This window comes from Terrapene carolina, unplaced genomic scaffold, assembly GCF_002925995.2.
Source record: "Terrapene carolina triunguis isolate 2854851 unplaced genomic scaffold, T_m_triunguis-2.0 Scaffold58, whole genome shotgun sequence".
In the NCBI taxonomy this organism is placed as follows: Eukaryota; Metazoa; Chordata; order Testudines; family Emydidae; genus Terrapene; species Terrapene triunguis.
Genome location: NW_020664409.1, coordinates 50,620,667 through 50,643,165, shown reverse-complemented (window position 1 = coordinate 50,643,165; position 22,499 = coordinate 50,620,667). Strand labels below are relative to the sequence as shown.

General features: G+C 39.4%; 1 protein-coding gene across 2 annotated transcripts in view; it reads right to left on the bottom strand.

Annotated features, from left to right (window-relative positions):
* SDCBP (syndecan binding protein) overlaps positions 1–22,499 on the bottom strand; it is a 29,469-nt gene that overhangs the window by 3,861 nt on the left and 3,109 nt on the right. The window contains exons 2-7 of one of the 2 annotated variants that reach the window (XM_024205737.2): positions 16,379–16,445; positions 13,507–13,585; positions 5,458–5,567; positions 4,901–5,059; positions 1,885–2,060; positions 309–480 (exon numbers count right to left, since the gene is read on the bottom strand). In XM_024205737.2, the coding sequence (XP_024061505.1) occupies positions 309–480; positions 1,885–2,060; positions 4,901–5,059; positions 5,458–5,567; positions 13,507–13,585; positions 16,379–16,429 (747 nt within the window). In that variant the 5' untranslated portion in view covers positions 16,430–16,445. Of the gene's footprint in view, positions 1–308; positions 481–1,884; positions 2,061–4,900; positions 5,063–5,457; positions 5,568–13,506; positions 13,586–16,378; positions 16,446–22,499 lie in introns of both variants that reach the window. The other variant, XM_024205736.2, reaches the window with a different exon arrangement.

Genomic DNA, 22,499 nt, shown 5'->3' with positions numbered 1-22,499 from the left:
AAGTTGATGACAAAAATCTAAGGATAAAACTAGTTAAGAGCCTAACTCTATTAATAGCCATTTCTACCTGCTAAGACACACAGTAAACTGGAATAATCAGATAGAAGACCCTCTGATATTGAGATGTTAAAATTTTGTTGAGCACTCTTGATTACATCGACTGGTAAAAAGTCACATCACTAAGTGTTCAGAATGACTCTCTCATACCATACTTGAGATCTTCTAAAAGCACCACTCCCCTCTCAGAAGAGTACGAAGATAGGACTATTGTTATGCTGAATTTGTTTTTGTAAAGCACATTACTTTACCTTCAGTCCAATTACGTTCTGGCCATTTATTTCACACATGTTGTGCTCTGTAAGAAGTCCATTTCTAGCAGCAGAACTGTCTTTTACTATTGAGGTTACTTTTCCATTTTTGAATATGAAACCAACATGACCTGTGCTGTCCTTATGCATAGTAAGAGTTCGTTCAAAAGGCCTGTAAGAAATATGTTCACAACATATTATTGTACTATATTCAGTAAGTATTCAACATATACTGAACAATTCCACAAGAGATTAGAGTTACTACTAAAAACCTGCAGAGCTGTTAGTGCATCCCATAATATATTATAACATTTACAATATCTTTGACCTACAAGTATTCCTTTTGTCTTAAATGTCTGTTCTCAATATTGGTACTATCCACCTTGCTAGCTAAAATATTTATAAAAATTATACAGATTAAGATCAATACATTCACAGAATTCAGTTTTGATTATTCAATTGTATGAGTAATTGCCATTCAGTTTCAAGTTATGATTCTAATACAAAATGCAAAAAAAAAAAAAAAAAGTTCACTTCAGTATTGAAAGAGACTATGGTATTTTAGGTGACTAATGTACTCTACACACCCTTACATTCAACTATATGCTGAAACATCTTGATATAACCAGCTACTTCACTTAATTTAAGCTTATTTTTCCACTCAAGCTATAATCATTGTTCATTGGCTTTTTACCGATAGTCCCCTATGCCACAGGAAATACGTAAGTTTCCCACCCTCTTTAACATATATACATTTACATTTTAAATTACATGTTCTTGTAGAATGGATTGGTCTGCAAGTGTTACAAGATAACTAAAATAGCATTGGCACATATCATCCATTAGATCACTGGTCTCCTTTCTGAAGGCCTAATACTCGCCCACATACAAACTTGCACTGCTGTGTTTTTAAACCAGTTTAAGTTAACAAGTGCAAATGTGTATGCAGACACTTATTTCAGTTTAACAGTGTAAAAAACACACCGCTAATTAAAACGGCACAAGTTTGTATTGCTAAAGACAAAGTTAAAGTATAACTTCAAAGTTTTCAATATGAAAATTAAGATTCCAGATCAATACCAAAATACTGTATGCGTTTATATCTAAAGACATATTTTAAGGCAAAAATCTTGGAAATAATTGAATATCAGTGACTCTGCCATGAATAGCTCAGAACCTTGAACTCAGGACTAGACAGATAGTAAATGAAATTGTCTTAAGATACTTGTATACTTTTTTCTATTCAAAAGAGGCCTAGACCAAAGTAGCAAAAACCTAAGCAGAATTGCATTGGCAGAGTTTGCGAGAAACTTTGCATAATACCTGCCTATGACAGAGTTAGCCCTTGCCAACAGTCTTAATTTAACAGATTTACTCATGAAATATTAGACATGAAAAAGGAAGCTTCTGAACTACTTAGACTGTAAGCTCTTTGGGGCAGGGATAGTCATTGTTATGCGTGTTTGGTGCTTAAACACAAAAGAATCCCATGCCTGGACTAGGGGCCCATTGTGCTACTGCAATACAAATAAATAATAATGAACAATCACTTTCCATTTTTACTTGATAGTTTTACCTGTCACGAATGATCATCGAAATTCTCTCCCCTGAAGCCTGCTTGAGAACTTTATGGGATTTCTCAGAACTCCATCCTGCACAATTTTCACCATTAATTTGCAGAACTTGGTCCCCAAACCTCAGACCAGCTAAAGATGCTGGAGAGTTGGCTTGTACTAACTGGACAAATATACCCTAAATGGAGTGATAGAAATTTATCATTATTCTTGAATATTAACAGTCAGAAAAAGTTCCCAGTGCCTATTTTATACATTACATAAAGTATACATAAACAGCAAGCAGAAGATGGGTTGAACAACTGCAACTTTTAAAAATACAGATGCCTATTCATCTCCTGCAGTGTAGTTTTTTTTAAATACATACAAAGGTGACCTACAAAAGCTAAAAAGCTTATTAATCCTTTTCTGATACAATGAAGACCTGAAATCTTGTTTTTCATTTTTAAAAATGAAGTATTACCACCACAGAACTATCAGGAAGAGATAGATAGAACTGCAGGATCTCTTGGCATCTCAAAGCAGGTTTATTGTGAGCTTTAAAGACTTACATTAAGTGGTGAAGGACGGTGACTCTTTAGCAATGGATTTTACGTATCTCAAATGCTAGTCTGAGATAAACAGGTGTTAACACAGTTGATTGAAAACCCCTTCCTCTTTCAACTACTCAGCTTTGATTCCTGTGAGCTTGTTTTAGTAGTGCTTCAGTCATCATGGACCCTGTCTACAGTTAGAAAGGAAAACTAGCAATACTGGGAGCCCTAATGTAGATAGGGTTGTGTCTGCAATTATGGTTATCAACACCATGCTATTAGACTTGCTCCCACTTCACTTTCATGAAAGGGTGCTGAATGCTAAACCCCACCTGTGCTGGGGCACACAAAGATGCTAACACCTGTTCAGTTGACAATAGTGGGATGTTTCCGAAATGCAGACAAAGCCTTAGAGACTTCAAGGTAGACCACACCAGAATTTCTAGTTTAAAAAAGCCATAAGCTAATTAAACTTTTGATACCTTGGACACAAGCCCAGTTTCTCCTGATTTTGCAGGTCACTTTTTAAGAATATGACAAGTTAACATGTCTGTTTCACAGTTGGGAATAGTCAGAGGCCACAATGAGGAGAGACTGGCTGCAGAGAAGTTAAAATGATTTCTTTGCACCTTTGGTCACCACAAAGGAGAGTAACAAAAGCAAACTTTGGCGTTATTCTTTGTAGATAGTGTAGGCCAAATCAGAGCTTCACTTTACCTAATGTTCCCCATCAGTAGTATATTGTCCTAATCTAAAGGTGATGCAGGCACTCTTACTAGTGGTTAATAGCACAATGAGAAATTAAACTACAATGTGTTACCCATTGAAAGTTTAGGAATAAAGACTAAAGCTACTGAGCTAGTGACCAAAATGCCATTTAACAAGTACAATAGCAGATAACTGAAAGGTGTCCAATATCTGTGTGACACTGCACCCCGTATTCTTCATAGTGATATTATTATGATCTGATTATAGCATAATTACGATGCATTTTGTACAAGATGGGTCATGTGAGGTGTCATTGGAAAAAGTTATGATTTGCTGAATATGATTTGTATGCATGTATCATTTTGTATCTAAAATTAGGAACATTGACTACGTATCTGTATTTCAGTCGTGCTTACTCTGGGTGAGACCCAGAACTAGCCTTTCAAATACAACAATGAAGAAGCCAGACGGGGCTGATGGCTTATCAGCAAAGACAATGGACTGTGAAACAGATTAACCTTCCTGTGGGCATTTTGGCCAGCCTGTAAGCAATGGCTGTTACAATACTGCAAGGGCATGCGACCAGAGCACGTCTCTGGACTCCATCTTGGATGTCAGTATTTTTCCACAAACCAGTCTGGGAACCAAGTTTTGAAAAAAAGGGTTCCCCGCCATATGCTAAAACTATATAAGGTAGAGGAGTGACATCATCAGTGGTTCTTTGCTCCCCACACAAAAGGAAACTCCTGGAAACACCTGAGCAACAAAGACTGAATTGGGGGAAATGCTGGATCCAGGCTAAAGGGATTTCTAGCCTGTATATGAAACTGGGCATGCCAAGTTGCAAAGCAAGTGTCAACTCTGCAGCCCGCTTGTATCATCTGTAAGGGTGAGATACTGTTAATTCAAATCCTATCTTTCTGGTATGTTAAGCTTAGTTTGCATTTTTGTTTATTTACTAGGTAATCTGCTTTGATCTGTTTGCGATCACTTATAACAACTTAAAATCTATCTTTTGTAGTTAATAAATGTATTTTATGCTTTAATCTAAACCAGTGAGTTTGGAGTGAAGTGCATGGGAATCTTAGCTCAGAGGGGCTGTTGCATTTCCTCTCCACATTGCGGGGGGAGGGGAACTGAATAATAAATTCATACTGGGTTGGGGTTTGTACCAGGGCAGGACAGTACAGCTCTGGGGTCCTAGGCTGGGAAACTGGTGGTTATTTTGGCTGTAGCCTCTGTCTTGTTGGTTCACATGCAGTGGCTGGTCAGAGAACTGCAGCTGGGAGTGGTTCTACCTGTGTGAATGCTGGTGGAAGTATAAGACCGGGAGCATGTCTGCAGCTTGTCACAGCAGCACAGTGTGAGAGGGAGCCCAGGCTGGTGGGGCTCAGTGGTACCCCAGGGGGAGGGAAACCTGTCACAATCTGTACTTACTATATAAAGAGGTGCTCTGTGTAAACTTGGGTACTAAATGTACAAGTAGTACATAATGCCAGTTGCTTCTATACATTATATAAAAGTAAATCATTATGTAGTACTTAAGTTTAGATCTCTAATCTATTAGTATATTTTGAAAGCGTTAACAGAAGACAAAACAGCAGCCATAGATAAAAAGATACTAGAAACGTTATACACTTGGTAGAAGTTTATCCCATTTTGTATTAAACACAAATACATGCCTTTGCATCAGCAACTTCACACTCCCATACAATTTAATTTTGATTACAACAGGATTCAGTTACTGATCTACAGAATCAAGTTTCCATATACTTACATTGTCTATAGATTTAAGACGAAGTCCAATTTTTCCATCCTGATCTTTACACACAATTATTTCACGGATGCCTTGTTTAATCTCTGCTCTGCGAATTCCAACATCATTTCCAGTTACTGGAGCCACCATATAATTCACACTGGAGGGTCTTGTTACCAGCTGCTGATGATTAAAAACCACATAATATCAAACTACTTAGAACAGCAGCTTGTGTAGACAGCTGAACAAGACATGTCAGTCAAAATGAAATCACATTTTCACACAAATAAATGAAATTTTAAGATGTCTTACTTCTAGTTATTTTGGGGATAATAAAATTGTTAAGGTTTAGTAAAAATGTCTTTATACAAAGTTCTTACTGAAAGGTAAACTCTAGAGATGGAATGACTTAGCATCTTAAGATCATTAATCCATCACTGGTTAACTATGGTAATGACCAGAAGTATAATCCACTAAATAGAATATGTGGAGTCCTATTTTTAAGAGCAAGTTATTTTGTTAATAAATATCCTGTCTCTGTGTTTTCTAAAAACCAGGTTTACTTGAATGGTACCTACCCCCTGAGATTGTGTATCTGCAACCAGTGGCAAGTTTTTCTGTACCTCTTCTTCATTAAGACTCAGACCCATGTACTCAGAAAGTTCTGGGTATAGTCTGGGATAGAGGCCTAGTGAAAGAAAAAAAATGCAAAGTAAATGATTCACTATTTAGAATATAGAAAATGTTTATTCACTAAAATACTAAATATTTACTGATTTACTAGAAAGACACTGTAGATTATGTTCCTATATGTTACTTGTCTGTTCCAGTACTTTACCTCAAGGTCAAGTGAATCAATAGCAACAAACTTTGCCTCTGAAAGCACATGCAATATCATCCATTAGAACAGTACTACTATTTTGTCACCCATCTTAAGATACTTGGCTACTTCCACATTTTACATAAGACACTCCATTGTTCAGAAACAACAAGGAGTCTGGTGGCACCTTAAAGACTAACAGATTTATTTGGGCATAAGCTTTCGTGAGTAAAAACCTCACTTCTTCGGATGGTAATTTTTAGCCTTTTTTTTTTTTTTTTAATCCCAGTAGAATCTATTTCACACCATTTTTAGTTTCCAGTGATTCATGAAAATAAGGGTGAAGGGATTTGACATCACAGACATGAGGTGAGAAACCACTTAAAAGCTCTGGAAATCTCTGAGCAGAAGGCATGCATTTGTGTCTCCCCAGGCCTGTGCGGAAGTGGTGGGAAGGGGGACCATTTCCCTTTCACCCCATTTCCAGGACTATATGAGGGACTCTGCATTGGGAGGGACCCAATCTGGATGGGCATGCACATGTTGCAAGGGAGCAAAGTATCAGATCAATAGTTCTCTCAGAGACTCAGGGATGCCATACAGACTATCCTTGCTTTTTGAAGATCCCCAGGTACCTGTGGAGTTTTGGAAGGCAAGAGGCCATAGCCATATCCTGTCAACAGGGGAAAGAAGACTAAGCCTAAAGTAATTCCCTCCCAGTATACCTCTTTCCACAGGTTTTACCAGAAGCATGTCCAGTGTGACCCTCAGTTATTTCAACTTTCTGGGGTGGTTGTACTGAATATGAGTAAGCAAAGGTTAGAAAAGCATAAACTATTCATTCTCTTCAATACCTATTTGTTTTATCACTTAAATTAGTTGATGCATAAATTAAGATTGAAAAGGATGATCTGTCCTGAACAACAGTAATCACATTTTAACTAACTGTGGTGTCAATTTCCCTAGGGCAACAAGGTATTTTAATTACTTAAAATATTTTAAGTATAAATTCAGTATTTTAAATTACTGATAAGACTATTAAGTACCCTGATACACAGTGTGTAGTACCAGCAAGTTAATGGCACTATGAAAACCTTCTGAATTTCCTATCTTGCAAGTTCAAAACGCTGAGTGTTACACAAAGGATTTTGCATTTAAAACTACTGTGAATTTGCTTTTCATTGTACAATGTTTTAAGTGTTTCACTGTACTTAGTGATTAATATATTTCTGCTTTCAATAGTATCAGCTGACAGTAAACACATCTTGATAGTTTGCTCTAACACAATTCACTTCTTACAGCTATATGAAACCAAGGCACACAATCCACTTTATAAGACGGTGTTTGGCCAAATCTTTCATGGGAATAAAAGCCTTCAGAAGGGCCAGAAAGCTATTAGTTGCAAGTCAGTTTCTGTGGAATAGTAACATCAAGGGAGCAGAATGTGCTTTCCCACAGAGCAAACAGGTATTATTACATCATGGCAAAAATTGGAAGAAGTTATTGCTTTATTACAACAAGAAGAGAGTCAGTTTTGTTGATAGGAAGTGGTATAAAAATATTTTAATATTGAGTTGTTGGTCACTGGAAATTTCAGGAAAGCCATGAAGATGGTTTTTTAAATCAAAAAGAACTGTTTCAAGACATTTAACACTTAATAGTTTAAAGCCATAAAACTGTACTCAACTATGATGGAGAAAAAGCCAATTTTTTAAAGAATAGTTCTGCTCAATAGCAGTGCAGTTGGGTGACCAAAAAAGGGCAATTAATTATGGCGGAGCAGCGGCACCTCTATAATTAAGGTTGCTCCACAATATCTGTTTAAAGGTTACCTTTCCTAAATCCTCTAAAATTGACATGTTTAGTCGGATCTCTTTGAAATTTGGTATGCCTTGGGAGGGTGTAGAGCAGGATTGGTGACCCAAATGGAGTCATTTGAGCCCATGGTGCAGAAATACAAGTCCGCCCGCAAAAAACAGCAATATTTAAAAAAGTTTCTAGGTGGGTTTTTTTTTTTGCCCAGAGCTAAAGAACTATTGACAGAAGGCGGGTCAAAATAATCTCAATCTGTCAAATCTTATCCAAGATAGTGCATGGCACCCATGAAATCTCTGGGGGGAAGACCCAAACTGAGAAAAGTAGTAAGAAAAAGCACCAATACAGAAAAAGTGCTAGATTTCCATTACTGCCATTCATAAGCTTTGAAGCTCCACTCTTGCAAGTGCTCTCAAATTGAAACAGTTAACCGGACTGCTCTGAAATTTGGTGTGCTTCATGGTGGCGTGGGATAGCATTACGTTATACAAATTTGGGGTCACCTGACCAAGGGATTCCTGCATTACAACCCCCTCAAAATTGTTTCCTTTTGTTGCCTTATACTGTTAAAGTGAGAGGTGCTAAGGATGGGATGAATCAACAGAGCTCTGGATGGCTGTGAATTCAACCTTCAGTTAACAAAACTAAAGATAAGTTCATCACAAACCCTCCACCTAAGACAAAAGAAGTTATGGATGAGTGGCTGGAGGTTGTTATAATCTGAGAGTCACGGATGGCAATTTTATTTTGGGGATAATGTAATCAGTCACTGAGTGAAAAACTTAGACATGAGAATGCTTCCTAGGAGGGAAAGCATATTAGGGAGGAGAGGAATAGAGGGGAAAAGGGGTTAGGGCTGCAGAAAAGAGATGAGGGATTTGTGGATGGATGGCACCTGCAACTCTGCCAGTACATCCCAAGCCCTGTGCACCACTAATACTGCCAGTAAACATCCCAATCTGGATGGAATGCTATGGGTGACAGTGAACAGGTTGTAAAAGGAGACAATGTGCTTCTGCATTTCAGGAACAGTGGGGTGGGCAGAGAAAAGGTGTGTGTTAACAGGGCATATTCGGGCACTGCTGAAAGAGAGCAGAGTTAAGGTTGCATGCGCAATCATAACTCTGCATTTCCTAGTTTTCAGAAGTTTGAGTTTTGCTCAACTCAATGTTCTGCAAGGTAACAACATTCCACCAAGCAAACTTAATGCTGCATTAAAATATTTAAAGCCATTGAATCTTATAGTGACTAGTTCTTCAAGATGATGTTGTTCACATGGATCCTATGTTCGTGAAGTCAGAACCTTTGAATAGCAGTTTCAAAGCCATCCTTGTGCATCCCCACCAGAGGGCTCAAAGGCCAGAGTGGCTACAACCCACCCTTAGTTTTCTTTACCTGGGATTTTGAAATGGCAAGTGAACGCCAAAGAAGCGGGGATAGGGTTTGTGGGATCTATGTGGACAACAACCCATTCTCAAAGAATCAGTTACCTTAAAGTAAGTGAACTGTTTTTCCTTTGAGTGTGTGTGCACGTGCGTGGACTGCACTCTAGTCAGGGTGACTAATAAGCAGACATGCCAAACCTGCAAAAAACACGCAGAAATTGGCTTGTTTTTGACTTAATTGGCTTGGGAGTTACTTGTTGTTTCTTTCTTTTTTTTTGATCAGCTCCTAGCAAGCGGGGCAAGGGGGGGCAAGAGAGCCAGGGGTGCACTGCAGGCCCACCATAGTCCCAGACAGCACACCGGGGGGGATCTAGTCATATAGAGTGTTGGGGTTCTTAGGGATTGGCTTGTTTTGAAATGGGATTAGCTTAATTTTGGGCTTATTGTGAAAATTGGGGTGCTTATTTACCACAACTGTGCTAAAAAGCAGTATGGAAGATGGGACTGAGGAGTCTTAACTGCCACTAACAGTGCCTACCAAATCTCACATCTGATCTCATAGCCAGGAGAAGGACACAGTTTTTAACAAAGGTAAGGACTACCACAATTAGCTGCCTTGCAAATTTTAGATATGATGATGTGTCCAAAGCATGCACAAAATGCAGCTTGTGCAGTAGTAGAGTGAGCTTTAGCATTTGAAGGAAAAGGTGTATCAGCCACATTACTGCAGACTGAAATAGATGCATAATTCTTTTTTATATTCTCTGGGAGACAATGGGTTGACCCTTAGGAGTACCAGAGATGACAAGAAAAAGATGGGAAGTCTGTGTAAAAGGCTTTGTCTTATCAAGATAATATAACAAGATCTTTGAAACATCCAGGATGTAGAGTTTCTTTTCTTCTGAAGAACAAAAGAAAACAGGTAAATTAATTGTAGTTCAAATGAGTGTGACAAGTTTGGGAATAAACTTGCAATGAGGTCTTTACACCAATTTATCTCTGTGGAACGTTGAGAGAGAAGGGTCAGCCATAAAAGACTGGAGTTTGGTCACCCTTCTGGCTGATGTAATGTTGACTAAAAAGACCATCTTGAGGATAAGGCAGTGTAAAGTACACTCCAAGAGGCTTAAAAGGGGGGCTTGTAAGGACAATGTGGAATCTTAATATTGGAGACAGTTCTCTAACTGCTGGATAAGTATGGAGTAACTACTTTAGAAATCTAGATACTGTGGGGTGAGTGAAAAATTAACATGATGGTACAGGGGGATGGCATGCTGAGAACACTGCAAGGTAGCTTTTGATAGAACTGAACAAGAAGTCCAGTGCTTTAAGTACCAAATATATTATAGGTTTGGGGGTTTTTTTTTGTTTGTTTTTTTTTGCATTTTTCCCTTTTGTCTGGAGGTGGTCTGGGTGCATATACAATGCATCTGTGATTAATGTCTTTGTAAGAGGAGCAGAGAAGGGAACCTGTCTGAATATTTTTGGGGTCTAACCACCCATTCAGTGCCAATAAAATTGGTGTCCTGACACTACAGTCACATGCTCATTTGATGTCCTGTAAGGTAATATACTAGGTTTAATCAGCCTCTTAATGGACCCAGGTGAAGTCTGGCTAATAGCGTCACATAAAAGCAAGGTGATGTGGGCTAAAAGTTTGAGGCAGTTTTCTTACTGTAGTTGATATTCAATTTGACACTGATCATCATATGAAGAGAAAAATCTGCCTTCGGTAATATATGTTTTTGCTGATTTGGAATTCACTACAGCTCTTATAAACTATCATTTATGATGGATTGAGACACAATTTTTCATAAATTACCATGAGGCCCAGCTATCTGAACAAGACAACATAGTTTAAGGCTGTGATGTCTCCTCAGATCAGCCAATCATCTAGTTATGGGTAGAAGTGAATGCCTGTCTTCTTGGATGCGCCACCACTACAGTGAGGCATTTTATAAGGCCTAAGTGCTATAGAGAGACTGAATAGTAGAACCTTGAATAGGCCCTACTGTGCACCAGTGGATGGCAATATAGAAGAATGTGTCTTCGAGGATGACAGCCAACCAACCAGTTTTGAGCATGAACGGACAGGATGATGGAGGCAAGACGTCATTTCTTCCTTTAGGCGATTTTCATTAAAGGACCCTGAAGGACAAGAAAGGGGATTGGTAGGGGTTAAGGACTGAAACGGGATGGAACAGCCATGGGAGATAACTTCTAATACCCATCTGTCTGTTATCATGCCCCAAGTCTGATGGAAGAACAAAAGCCAGCATCTAAAGACAGAGTTTGGAGATGGCTTTTGAGTGACTTTAGTGTGGTTCTCGACCCTCACATCAAACCTGCTGTTCTGGAAGCAGCTGTAGACGGCTCAACAAACAAGGAAGATTGTCTTGTCCAACAGAATCTCAGCTTCTCCCTGGTTAGGTACTCAGAAGACCATTGTTGAGAGAAGGCAAGTGGTCTTCTGCCTCGACTGACATCCTAGTATCTGAAGATCTTACAATTTGGGGCTCAGGTGTAGATGCCCCCAAAAAACTGTGTGTAGCCCTGGAATCCTATAAGGAGTGTAGTGATTCATCTGTGTACAAGTTAAATAAATCGGTGCTTTCAAATGACATCCTCAATTGCATTTCACTGAATGCCAGAGGCTTGCAGCAATGAAGCTATGGGCAGTTGCCACAGCAGCCATAGATCAAGCTGTGTCCTATTTATTTGTTGCTGACTGTAACAATGTTTAAGCCACTAGTCCTCTTCAACTATGCCTTTCAATTCCCCACTCAAGTCTCAGAGGAGTTTAGCTAGATGGAGAATACCTGATCCCACGTGAGATATTTTGCATTTAAGCCCTGATGATTAGCAACTCATAGTTCCAGTGACCCCGACAAATAGGCTTTTCTCCAAAATAAATCTAATTTCTTGGGTGTCTGTCTTTTGGAATGTTCTTAAATTGCTTGGTCTTTTCATGGACCACATTAATCATCAACAAACCCAATGTTGGATAAATTCAGAACTGTTCAAACCCCTTTTAGGGTAACCAGTGTGTCTTTTCTACTGTCTTACCCAGAAGAAGCAGTATGGTTGGTGCCTGTCAGAGTCTTTGCTGGATCTAATATGCCCTCATTAATTGCTGTCCTAGCAAAAACAGAAGAATGTAGAAGACCAAAGAGCTCGTGAGCTTTTTCTTCTATCACGGATGTTCTATCTTGAGAGTCTCAACACTGAGGGAGAGCAGCTCCAGCCGTGCTCTAAAGTCATCAAAGGCTGATACATGAGTTGAAGAGAAAGTCTCATCAGGAGAAGATGAAGATGGGTCCCTGGGAGATGGTGTGTTGCTCAGGGGGCACTAATGCCCATTCCTCCTCAGCCAGCTGCTGATGTTCTTCCCTGTCTGCAGATAAAGATCAAGACCCTCTATACTTCTTTCTAGATCATTCAAGAAGGATCAGCCCCTGGATTCAGGTCCCCGGTGTGCCTATAGGTAAGGCTTGTTCTGATAGGGTTGACCAGGCCATTGCCCTGCCAGACAGGAAGTCCCTGGTCTGTAGAGAGAGACCTTAGTCTGATCTGTCAGAAAAAGGTTCCCTGCTGGATAGTGGAGAGGTGGTATGTGCTGGAGATGAAGAAAAAACATCTTCTAGAGGCAGTGCCAATCTTCAAGATAACCTCAGTACTGGGAGGTCAGAAATATGCACCAGTATTGAATGTAAACACGGGTGCTAAGGGTGATACTGGGGCATAATTATCTCCTTCAACATTGAATCAGGTGGTAAATTTAAGGCCTTCATTGACAGGGCTGATGTTGGCACGGGTGCCAATGTTCATGCTGATGTTTACTAGTTACCGGTATTTTCAGGTATGGGTACCAAATGTGACTTCAGTTCAATGGCCACTGCTATTCAAAGATTTTTGACCTGAGGAGCATGAGGTTCATGCAAAATTAGATGGGATCCATGTGGTCACACTCTAAGAAGAAACATGTTTTTATCATGAAAAGTGGCAAGTCAGTTTGTATCAGTCTTTAACACACGCCACCTCTCCAAAACACGGATCTTAAAACATCAGCAGGAACTTCATGCAGAAACTTCATACTGTCACCCTATTCCACTTTCCAGGCCTCTCCCCAGTACTAGAGATAGGATCCCTGCCCCGTCCCAAAATTCCCCCTCAGTTTATGATTGTGCGTGCAGGGACGAAAAATATGCAAAGATAATGCTGACAGCCCTCAAACTTGCAAATCTCCCACGGATTTCAAGGGAGATAATGGCACAAAGAGCAGGCATCCCACTAACTCCCCAGCTTCGGAACTGTAATCACTTGAAAGAGGTATCCGCAGTGAGGGAAAGGGAAGAAAATATATATTAACCACACAACTCCCTCTAATTACTTCATTTTTAAAAAATTCTGTAGACTACCAACCAAATATTTGCATTTCCAGAGGACACAGTTTGACCCTTAGTTAACAATGAAAGAATTATTTTGTTCTCCTATACAGTACAGTTTGACTGTACTTCAAGCTCCCCTTCAAAAGAGTGTTTACAAAATTTCAGGATTTTACAGTTTTTTTCAAAACATCAACTTTTTGTATAGTACATAAAACTTACTTCCATCTTGAGGGATGGGAGCGGAGGCTTCAGACAAAATTGCTGAATTGGCAGGGTTTGAAGAAAAGGCAGTCTGGGCCTAACAGGAAAAAGGAATTCACATGCATTATTCTGTACAAGAGAGACTATTAGATAGTTACTATGCAGTTGCGAGGTCAAATGTTCAGGTTTTTAGAAAGTACAGTTCGTTATATTAAAGGACAAAACTTCGGAACTCATTCTTGGATCTGAACACCAATTAATATGGATCTGAACACTAATTCATATAAATGGAATCTTTTTTCAATGGTGTTAAAATTGGTTAATTAAATTAAATATCACTTGTCAAAACAGCTTACAGCTGTGACTTTCTACAGAGAAAAAGCAAGGGCAACAGCATAAAGAGGTAGTACCTTATAAAGAAAGAGGGTTGGTAAATTTATTAACTGTAAATATACTTACTGAAATAGACTCAGAATTTAAGACATTTACACTAAATAACTTCTCATCTAGCATACAAGAGACACTAAGAAGTTTAAGATGTTCTGAGATGGCACTGTTTAAATGCAATATGAAATTTATAAAACTTCAGCAATTGCAAATACACCTCTACCCCGATATAACGCTGTCCTCGGGAGCCAAAAAAAAAAATCTTACCACGTTATAGGTGAAACCGCATTATACTGAACTTGCTTTGATCCGCCGGAGTGCACAGCCCCAGCCCCACCCCCCCGAGCACTGCTTTAAAGCGTTATATCCGAATTCGTGTTATATCGGGTCGCGTTATATTGGGATAGAGGTGTACCCAAAATAGTTTACTTTAATTCAGTGATTCATAAGCACCTTCAGAGTCTAGATGTGTCAAACTCATCCAATCACACCTACCTCTTCTTGTGCGACCCACAGGGATTAATTGTGAATCAAAGCTAAAATGTCAACAATCCTTTAACATTAACAGCTCCTATTCAGAGAAGCAGTGAACCTTCTAATTAGATTGGTATACAGAACTCAAAGAAGTGGGTTATTACAAGAGAGGACACAATGTTTACAGCAAATGCCCCCCAAAATACTCTATTTATAAATTAGTATTTGCTAGTCACTGGAAGAGAGTAAACGATAAGCTTATTTGTAATGCTAGGTATTTCCTTCCTTTTCAGTCTCCCATCTTTTGGTAGTTTTAGAGAACCTAGATAGGTTTTCTACGCCTCTGAATGCAAGCCAGGTACTACTGACTATTTAAAAATTACCTTTAAATCAAACTAGTTGCCACAGTTCATGGTTATCTGACATTTTACAATAAAGTTAAAAGAACACAGGCATCAATACAGTGTAATGCATTATGATTTAACAACCTAATTCAACACATTGGTCAAATTAACCAACAATTTAAGAAAACATTTTAAAAAAATAAGCCACCACTAATAATGCCTTCTCTAGAAAGCTGTGGATTAGAAGTCAAACAAGTTGCATTTGAAAATAAATTAAAACAATTGTAATGGTTTAATACGACAAGCCATTTAGGGGTTAGTTTCCAGTTTAACTATCCCTGTTGTTCAAATCTGTCCATTTAATCTATACTCACTGGCTGAGACTAGAGAATTTGCGTTTTTTTCTTCAAATGAAATTATTGATTTGGTTGTAACACCAATCACTAACATGGTTACAGAACCATCACTGGTAATACAAAAGAAAAAACATGTTTGAACAAGATGCCTCTAAGGGTATGTCTACACCCAGCCGCTAGTTCGGCGGCTGGGAATCGAAGTTCTGGGTTCGACTTATCGTGTCTTGTCTGGACGCGATAAATCGAACCAGGAAGTGATCGCCGTCGACTGCGGTACTCCAGCTATACGAGAGGAGTACCGCGGCGTCGACGGGGGAGTCTGCCTGCCGCGTGTGGACCGAGGTAAGTTCGAACTAAGGTACTTCGACTTCAGCTACGTTATTCACGTAGCTGAAGTTGCGTACCTTAGTTCGAATTGGGGGGGGGTAAGTGTAGACCAGGCCTAAGTGTAAAAGACAACCAGGCTACTGCATAGCTCAACTTCTAGCGTGGACAGGCCCTTATAAAGGCTGGTTAGCAGGATTCATTAAACTTAAAACTTTACATCAGACCACATGCTGGAGCACCAAATAGTTTAATCTTTATCACTGAGAGCAGCAGTGAAACTGGAGTGGTCCAAACCTAGAGCATTAAGCTCAATTAACTGTCCCAAAAAGAAACCACATATTTGTTCAACACAATATTCCAGGATGCAGACTGTGCTTTGAGATCAAAATTTCAAGTGGGGGGGGGGAAATAACTTGACAGTACTTATAGTCAAGGGGTTGTTTTCTTTATTACACACACTTTAAGTGAGATGTGAAAAGTGTGTCTACTGACCTATCTAGCAGAGTTGAATAAAAGTTTTAGTTTTGTTCTAGGAAGAGAGGCAGTTTTTAAAATCAGAATTTTGTTACTCAATGGTTTACTGTATGATCTAACTTTTATTTGCTGCAGCCTTTATCCTTAAAATAAAATGTACATCTGTTATCTTTAAATTGTCATTTTGATATAAGCAGAGAAGTTGCTATCAACTTTTAGATACCAGCAAATAAACAACTATTTGGTTAAAAAGGATAAGTGTTCCATATGGATCACATAAGATTTACATTGAAATATTTGTAAGAGCAAGCTCTCCTAATTTAAGAAAATATTAATATCCAATCCATCCAAATAGGTGGCAAAGTAAAAAAAAAAATAAAGACTTTATAGTAATTTAGTCAAGTATTAAATGTAGTACCCACACATTTAACATGAGAAACTTGTTTTAGAAATGAAATTAATATTAATTGAACTGTTCATTTTTAATTAGAACTCATCTCAGAAAGAAGTCTATATATTTCACCATACCTGAATTACCTTGTCCACTTTCAGATCTTCCAGAGAAGGATAGAGAGACATTTTTGTGCAATTTCCACTAAAGAAAAATAAGAACATTATTTTAATAATCAAGTTATTTTACTCCCAACAGTATAAAATGCCAAGTAAAGCTTGGAAGTTGGCTATGTTAAAAGCTACTGTCCAGAAAAGTGAATTTCTGTTAGCATCAAACAAGAGTAAATCATGTTATAGAAGAAAGATGAAACCCTCAGTTGATCTGTAGTCTAAAGTCTTGCTTAATGTTGAACAAAAAACTTCAGGAAGATTGATGCATAGGAGCATTACTAACATTATCATCAGACTTCTATTCTACCAACCAAAGAACCTCCAAATGTTCAATTTTACTGAAAGATAGATCTGGAATGTAAACAGAACTTCTAATGGAGATAACTGTGTTCCAAAAGAAATTTTTTATTCTATAAAGGTGGATTTCTAGGAAGCCAGAATTCATAGAACCACAGGTTTAGATGGGGCCAGAAGGGTCATCTAGTCTAACCCCCTGCTAAAATGCAGAATTTTTTTGTGTCAAAATCAAAGACAGATAGCTAATCCAGCCTCTTTTTGAAAACCTCCAGCAAAGGAGATTCCACAACTTCCCTAGGCAGTTTGTTCCATTGTGCTACTGTTCTTACAGTTAGGCAGTTTTTCCTGAGATTTAATCTAAATCTGCTGTGCTGTAGTTTGAACCCATTGCCTCTTGTCCTGCCCTCTGTTGCAAGAGAACACAATTATTCTCCATCTTTTTTATGGCAGCCTTTCCAGTATTTGAAAACTGCTATCATGTCCCCCCTTAATCTCCTCTTTTCCAAACTAAACGTACCCAGTTCCTTCAGCCTTTGCTCATATGATTTGCATTCCATCCCTTTGATCATCTTTGTTGCTCATCTCTGGAATCTTTCCAGTTTCTCTATATCATGATCAAAATTGGACACAGTAGTCCAGCTGAGGCCTAAACAGCACCAAGTAAAGCAGTACTATCACCTCCTGTGACTTGCGTGTTATGCCTCTGGTAATGCAACCAAAAATTGCATTTGCTTTTATTTGCAACAGCACCACATTGTTTACTCATGCTGAGGTTGTGATCCACCACAACTCCCAGATCCTTCTCAGCAGTGCTGCTGCTGACAAGCCAGTTATTCCTCATTCTCTATTTGTGCATTTGGTTTTTCTTCCCTAAGTGTAGCACCTTACATTTGTCTTTATTGAATTTCATTTTGTTGTCTATAGCCCAGTTGTTCAATTTAAGATCCCCTTGAATTTTAGTTCTACCCTCCAAAGTGTTTGCAACCCCCCCTCCTCCTCCCAGCTTTGTATTATCTGCAAATTTAATCAATTGATTTAAAAAATAATCTCTATTCCTACATCCAGGTCATTAATAAAGAAGTTAAATAACACTGGACTGAGAACAGATCCCTGTGAACCCCACTTGAGACCTCCGTCCAATCTGACATTCTATTAATAGTCACTTTTTTTGCAGCTGTTTAACCAATTATGTATTCACTTAATGGTAGTTCTATTGAGCCCACCTTTCTCCAGCTTACTTATGAGAATGTCACATGGGACTGTGTCAAAAGCCCAGGTGTATTATGTCCACTGCATTCCCTCTATCCACCAAACCAATTACTTTGTCAAAGAAGGAAATCGAGCTGGTTTGACATGACTTCCTTTTAGTAAATCCATGCTGGCTGCTAGTGATCACCCCTTCACCCTCCAAGTATTTGCAAATTTAATGTTTAATGATACCCTTGCGTAGCTTCACGGGTATCAAAGTCAGGCTGACTGGTCTATAGATCCACGGCTCCTTCTTTCTCCCCTTTTTAAAGATGGATACTATATTGTCCTGGAGGACTGGAGAAGGGTTCTCTCCTGTCATCCATGAGTTTGCAGGGCTCCAAGATTTCTTCAGCTAATTCCTTCAGTACCCTGGGGTGAATAGTATCAGGCCCTGCTGAATTGAATTCATTCAAATTAATCGGAAGATCTGACATGTTCTTTACTTATCCTTATCTGCATTCCTTCCCTTTTATTGTCTATGATAACTTTGTCAGTAATCCTGTCACATGTTATTTTTTATGTGAATACTCAAGCAAAGTAGGTATTCAGCAGCTCTACCTTATCTTCCATAGTCAGCTCACCTTCTCCACTGAGTAGTAAACCCACACCATCCCTGATCTTTCTTTTTTGCCTGACATTTGTCAAAACCCTTCTTAGTCTTGGCTTTCCTGATTTTATCCCTACACACTCATGCTATTCGCATGTATATTTCCATAGTTACATGCCCCTCTTTCCATTTCCTGTATGTATCCCTTTTGGTTTTTAGATAGCTAAAAAGCTCCTTGTGCTGCCACACTGGTGTCCTGTGGCTCTTAGCTTTCCTCTGCATTGCAATAGCTTGATGTTGAGCCTCTAGTATTACATCTTTTAGGAACTGCTGGCCCTCTTCGACACCTTTTCTTCTTAACTGGTCTCTCCCCAGGACCTTGCCTACTATTTCTCTGAGTTGAAGTCTGCCTTTTTGAAGTCCAGTATCCTTGTTTTGCTGTTCGTGTCCTTGTTTCTTTAGGAACTTGAATTCTATCAGAGCATGATTACTTCTTCCCAATTTCCTAACCACCTTTGCATTCGGAACTAATTTATCCCTGTTGGTCAAAACCAGATCCAAAATGGATGACCCCTCGTTGTTTAGTCAACTTTTTGAATCAGAAAGTTGTTCCCTACATATGGTAAGAGCTTGCAGGACATATTATATTTTGCTGTATTAGTCTTCCAACAGCTATCAGGGAAGTTAAAATCCCCCATTAATAGAAGGTTGTGTATGTTAGCTAATCTTGTTACCTACTTGAAGAATGCTGAATTAGAAGTTGTGTCCTTCTAATTAAGTTGCAAAAAAATGTAAACATGAAATTCCAGAAGTGCCACCTTAAGTGCAGCCCTATGAAATCCATGTTAAGGAGAACAGGGACAGAATTTCTGAATCAAAACAATAACACCGAATCCAGGCTCTCCCTGGCACTAGGACCACAGCACAGGCAGGCAAGGTGGGCTGCACAGCTGAACTATGCGTAGCCACTGGAGGTAATAGAGCATTGGGCACGGGGTGGGGGAGTGTAGGGGCTAGTGGAGAAGTGCTAACATCTGGGATTTAAGGGCAGCTTCTGAGAACTCAGTTCTTTGCTGTGTCAGTTTCATGTCAGGAGTTGCAACTCCTAGGCAGACTCCAGCCATGCAACAAAACATTGATCAGTACAACAAACTACCACCTCCCCACACAGTTCTGGTGAGGGGTGGAGAACAATGGTTGGTGTTTCTGTAAACCACTCAGAATGAGCCCACCTCAGATCCACGGGATCTTTGCGCTTACTGGAAGGTTATGAAGGGACGAGTGCCTAAAGTAGCAGAGGTTGCCCTACCTTACATCTTCCTTGTCAGCTCTGTAGACACAGAGAGAAGCTTTAGTAAATATAAAAATCTACTTATAGACAAGAGGGAATCACTTTCTGAGGAAAACACTAGAAGGCTAACCATAATGTATCACAATGGAAATGTCCACCAGAGATGGCAAAAACAACAACATTTAAGTTTATGAATTTGTAATGCTACTGAGCAATAAACTAAATTTCAAACTATCAAATCAAATTTAAAATTAATTTGAGCAGGAAGGAAGGAAGCTTAAACGTACTGAGTTTAATTTAAAATGGCAACAATGAATGCTGCAAGGATAGATTATTTTGTGTTTGGTACTTTTTTAATTTTTTAATTATTCAAATATTAATTCAGTTAAATTGACAGTGTACGAGGCTCTTCTGTGGACTTCTTGTGCTACTGTTCACCAATGTCAGTTTGGTCATATTACCAAGTGCTACTTTAAAAGGTGATTTAAAATGTGTTACTTTTACCATATACTGCATATCTGCAGGATTTGTTTAAATTGTACGCTTTTTTCCTAAAGTTATTTTTTCCCATTGCAATCCAATTCTGAACATTTTAATGTATTTATTTATAGTAGGTCCACTTAACTGTTGTCAATGCAAACAATTTTGATTAAAAATCAAAGACAGAATTTTTTTTTTAAATGGAAAAAACAAAATCAGAAAATAAAACAGAAAACCCACAATAATAAAATGGATTTCATAGGGCCCTGTTTACATATTTCCATAGCTTCTGATTCCTATGACGTTTATAAGGCCAACTCACTGAATAAACAACTGGATTCTACTATCCATTAAAGCCACTTTGTGCCACATTAGTAATAGTGAGTGACCTTAAAACAACCAGAATTAGTCAGTGGAGAATTCCCCTTATGTAAGTGAACTTCACCACGAGTGGAAAGCTGGCAGAAGTGGCTAGACTGGGGGTTCTCAACCTTTTTCTTTCTGAGCCCCCCCAGCATGCTATAAAACCTTCATGACCTACCTATGTCACAACTGATTTTCTGCTTATAAAAGCCAGGGTTGGCATTAGAGGGTAGCAAACAGGGCAACTGCTTGAGGCCCCATGCCACAGGGAGCCCCATGAAGCTAAGCTGCTCAGGCTTCAGCTTCAGCCCCAGGTGGGGAGTATCAGGGCCTCAGGCTTCAGCCCCATGCAGTGGGGCTTCAGCTTTCTGCCCTGGGCCCCAGTGAGTCTGATGCTTGCCCTGTTTGACGGACCCCTTGAAACCTGCTCACGACCCCTCAGAGGGGCCCGGACTCCTGGTTGAGAACCACTGGGCTAGACCTCCTCTTGCAAAACACCCCCTTCACCCACAGGCTAAGGATAGGAAGGGGGCAGGTCATTGACTTTCCAGAGCCTCATTTCACCACATGTGATTTTCCAATGGATCTTATGGAAGTTAGAGTAGGACCCCCTGCAGCTCTAACTTCTGCCAGGACTAGGTGGCTGAAGATCAGAGAGCCACAATTATTGCATATTATCTGCACATGAACTCCCACTGAAGTCAAAAGGAACTTTCCTATAAAGTTTGGAAAAACTGGACCCTAAAGTTATTTGTGCTTTCCTTTCTTAATAAAAAGTATATGAACTGTCAAGAAAAAAAAGGGTTTTGCCATGTAATCTGGCATGCATGGTTCAAAACTTTCTGTTCTCGTTTATGCAAGTATCAAGTGCCAGTATTAAGTATCAAACTTAAAAGATAGGATTTAAATCCCATCAGGTCATTAATCCATAACTTGTTGATTAACTTTGCTATTTACAGAAGTTAACTTCCTTGTCTGCTTTTAAACAGATTACTTGTATACATCTTCTTAACACTATCCCAAGTGCATAGCCTAATTTTGCAGCAATACAATAGACATGCCTATGCCAGTGTCATTCCAATCATTAACAGATTTTTGTGATTCAGTTAGCTACCTGACAGACAGCTCCTACAATGTCAATGTGCACTATAATCAAGCTTTAGAAAAAAATGCTCAAAATTCAATATCCCTGTGCACTACATGGTACAATATGTACAGTAATATCTACCTATTTCTAGGGTATCAGTAGTGTATCTAAATGCTACATCTGTGTCTAACTGTTTATGATTTAAATTAAACCAACAAGGAATTGGGATTGAGCCTATTTCCCAAATATCTAGCTCAGAGGACCCCAAACTGTGGAGCAAGCCCCTATAGAGGGGCCCAGGCCAGTCCCCATGGGCGGGGAAGGACCACCAACCAGCCCTGCTCCGGCCCTGCCCCCAGATGCTGCCCAGCTCCCAGCCCTCCCTCAGCCTTGGTCACCGACCATGGCCCAGATGTACTTGGCCCCGCCCCCAGTTTCTGGCCATGGCTCCTCAACAGGCCACATTCCCATCCCAGCCTCAGCCCCCTTACCCTGCCCTGTCATCCCCCGGAGAGCCACATCCCCAGTCCCGGCCATAGGGGGAGGGGAGAGCACAACACTGAAAAGTTTGGGGTCCAGTGCTCTAGTTGTTCCAATTGAAGAGGATGTAACTTCAGCATTAAGGCCTTAAATTCACTGAGCCAGTGTACATTTAACCAGTTTAGAACTCTCTTTAAAACCAGAGTTAACCTGAACCAGTTAAGTCTTCTTTTCCCCTCACAGCCAGAGTGGATGAGCTCAAACAAAATCCTGCAAAATCCTTACTCAT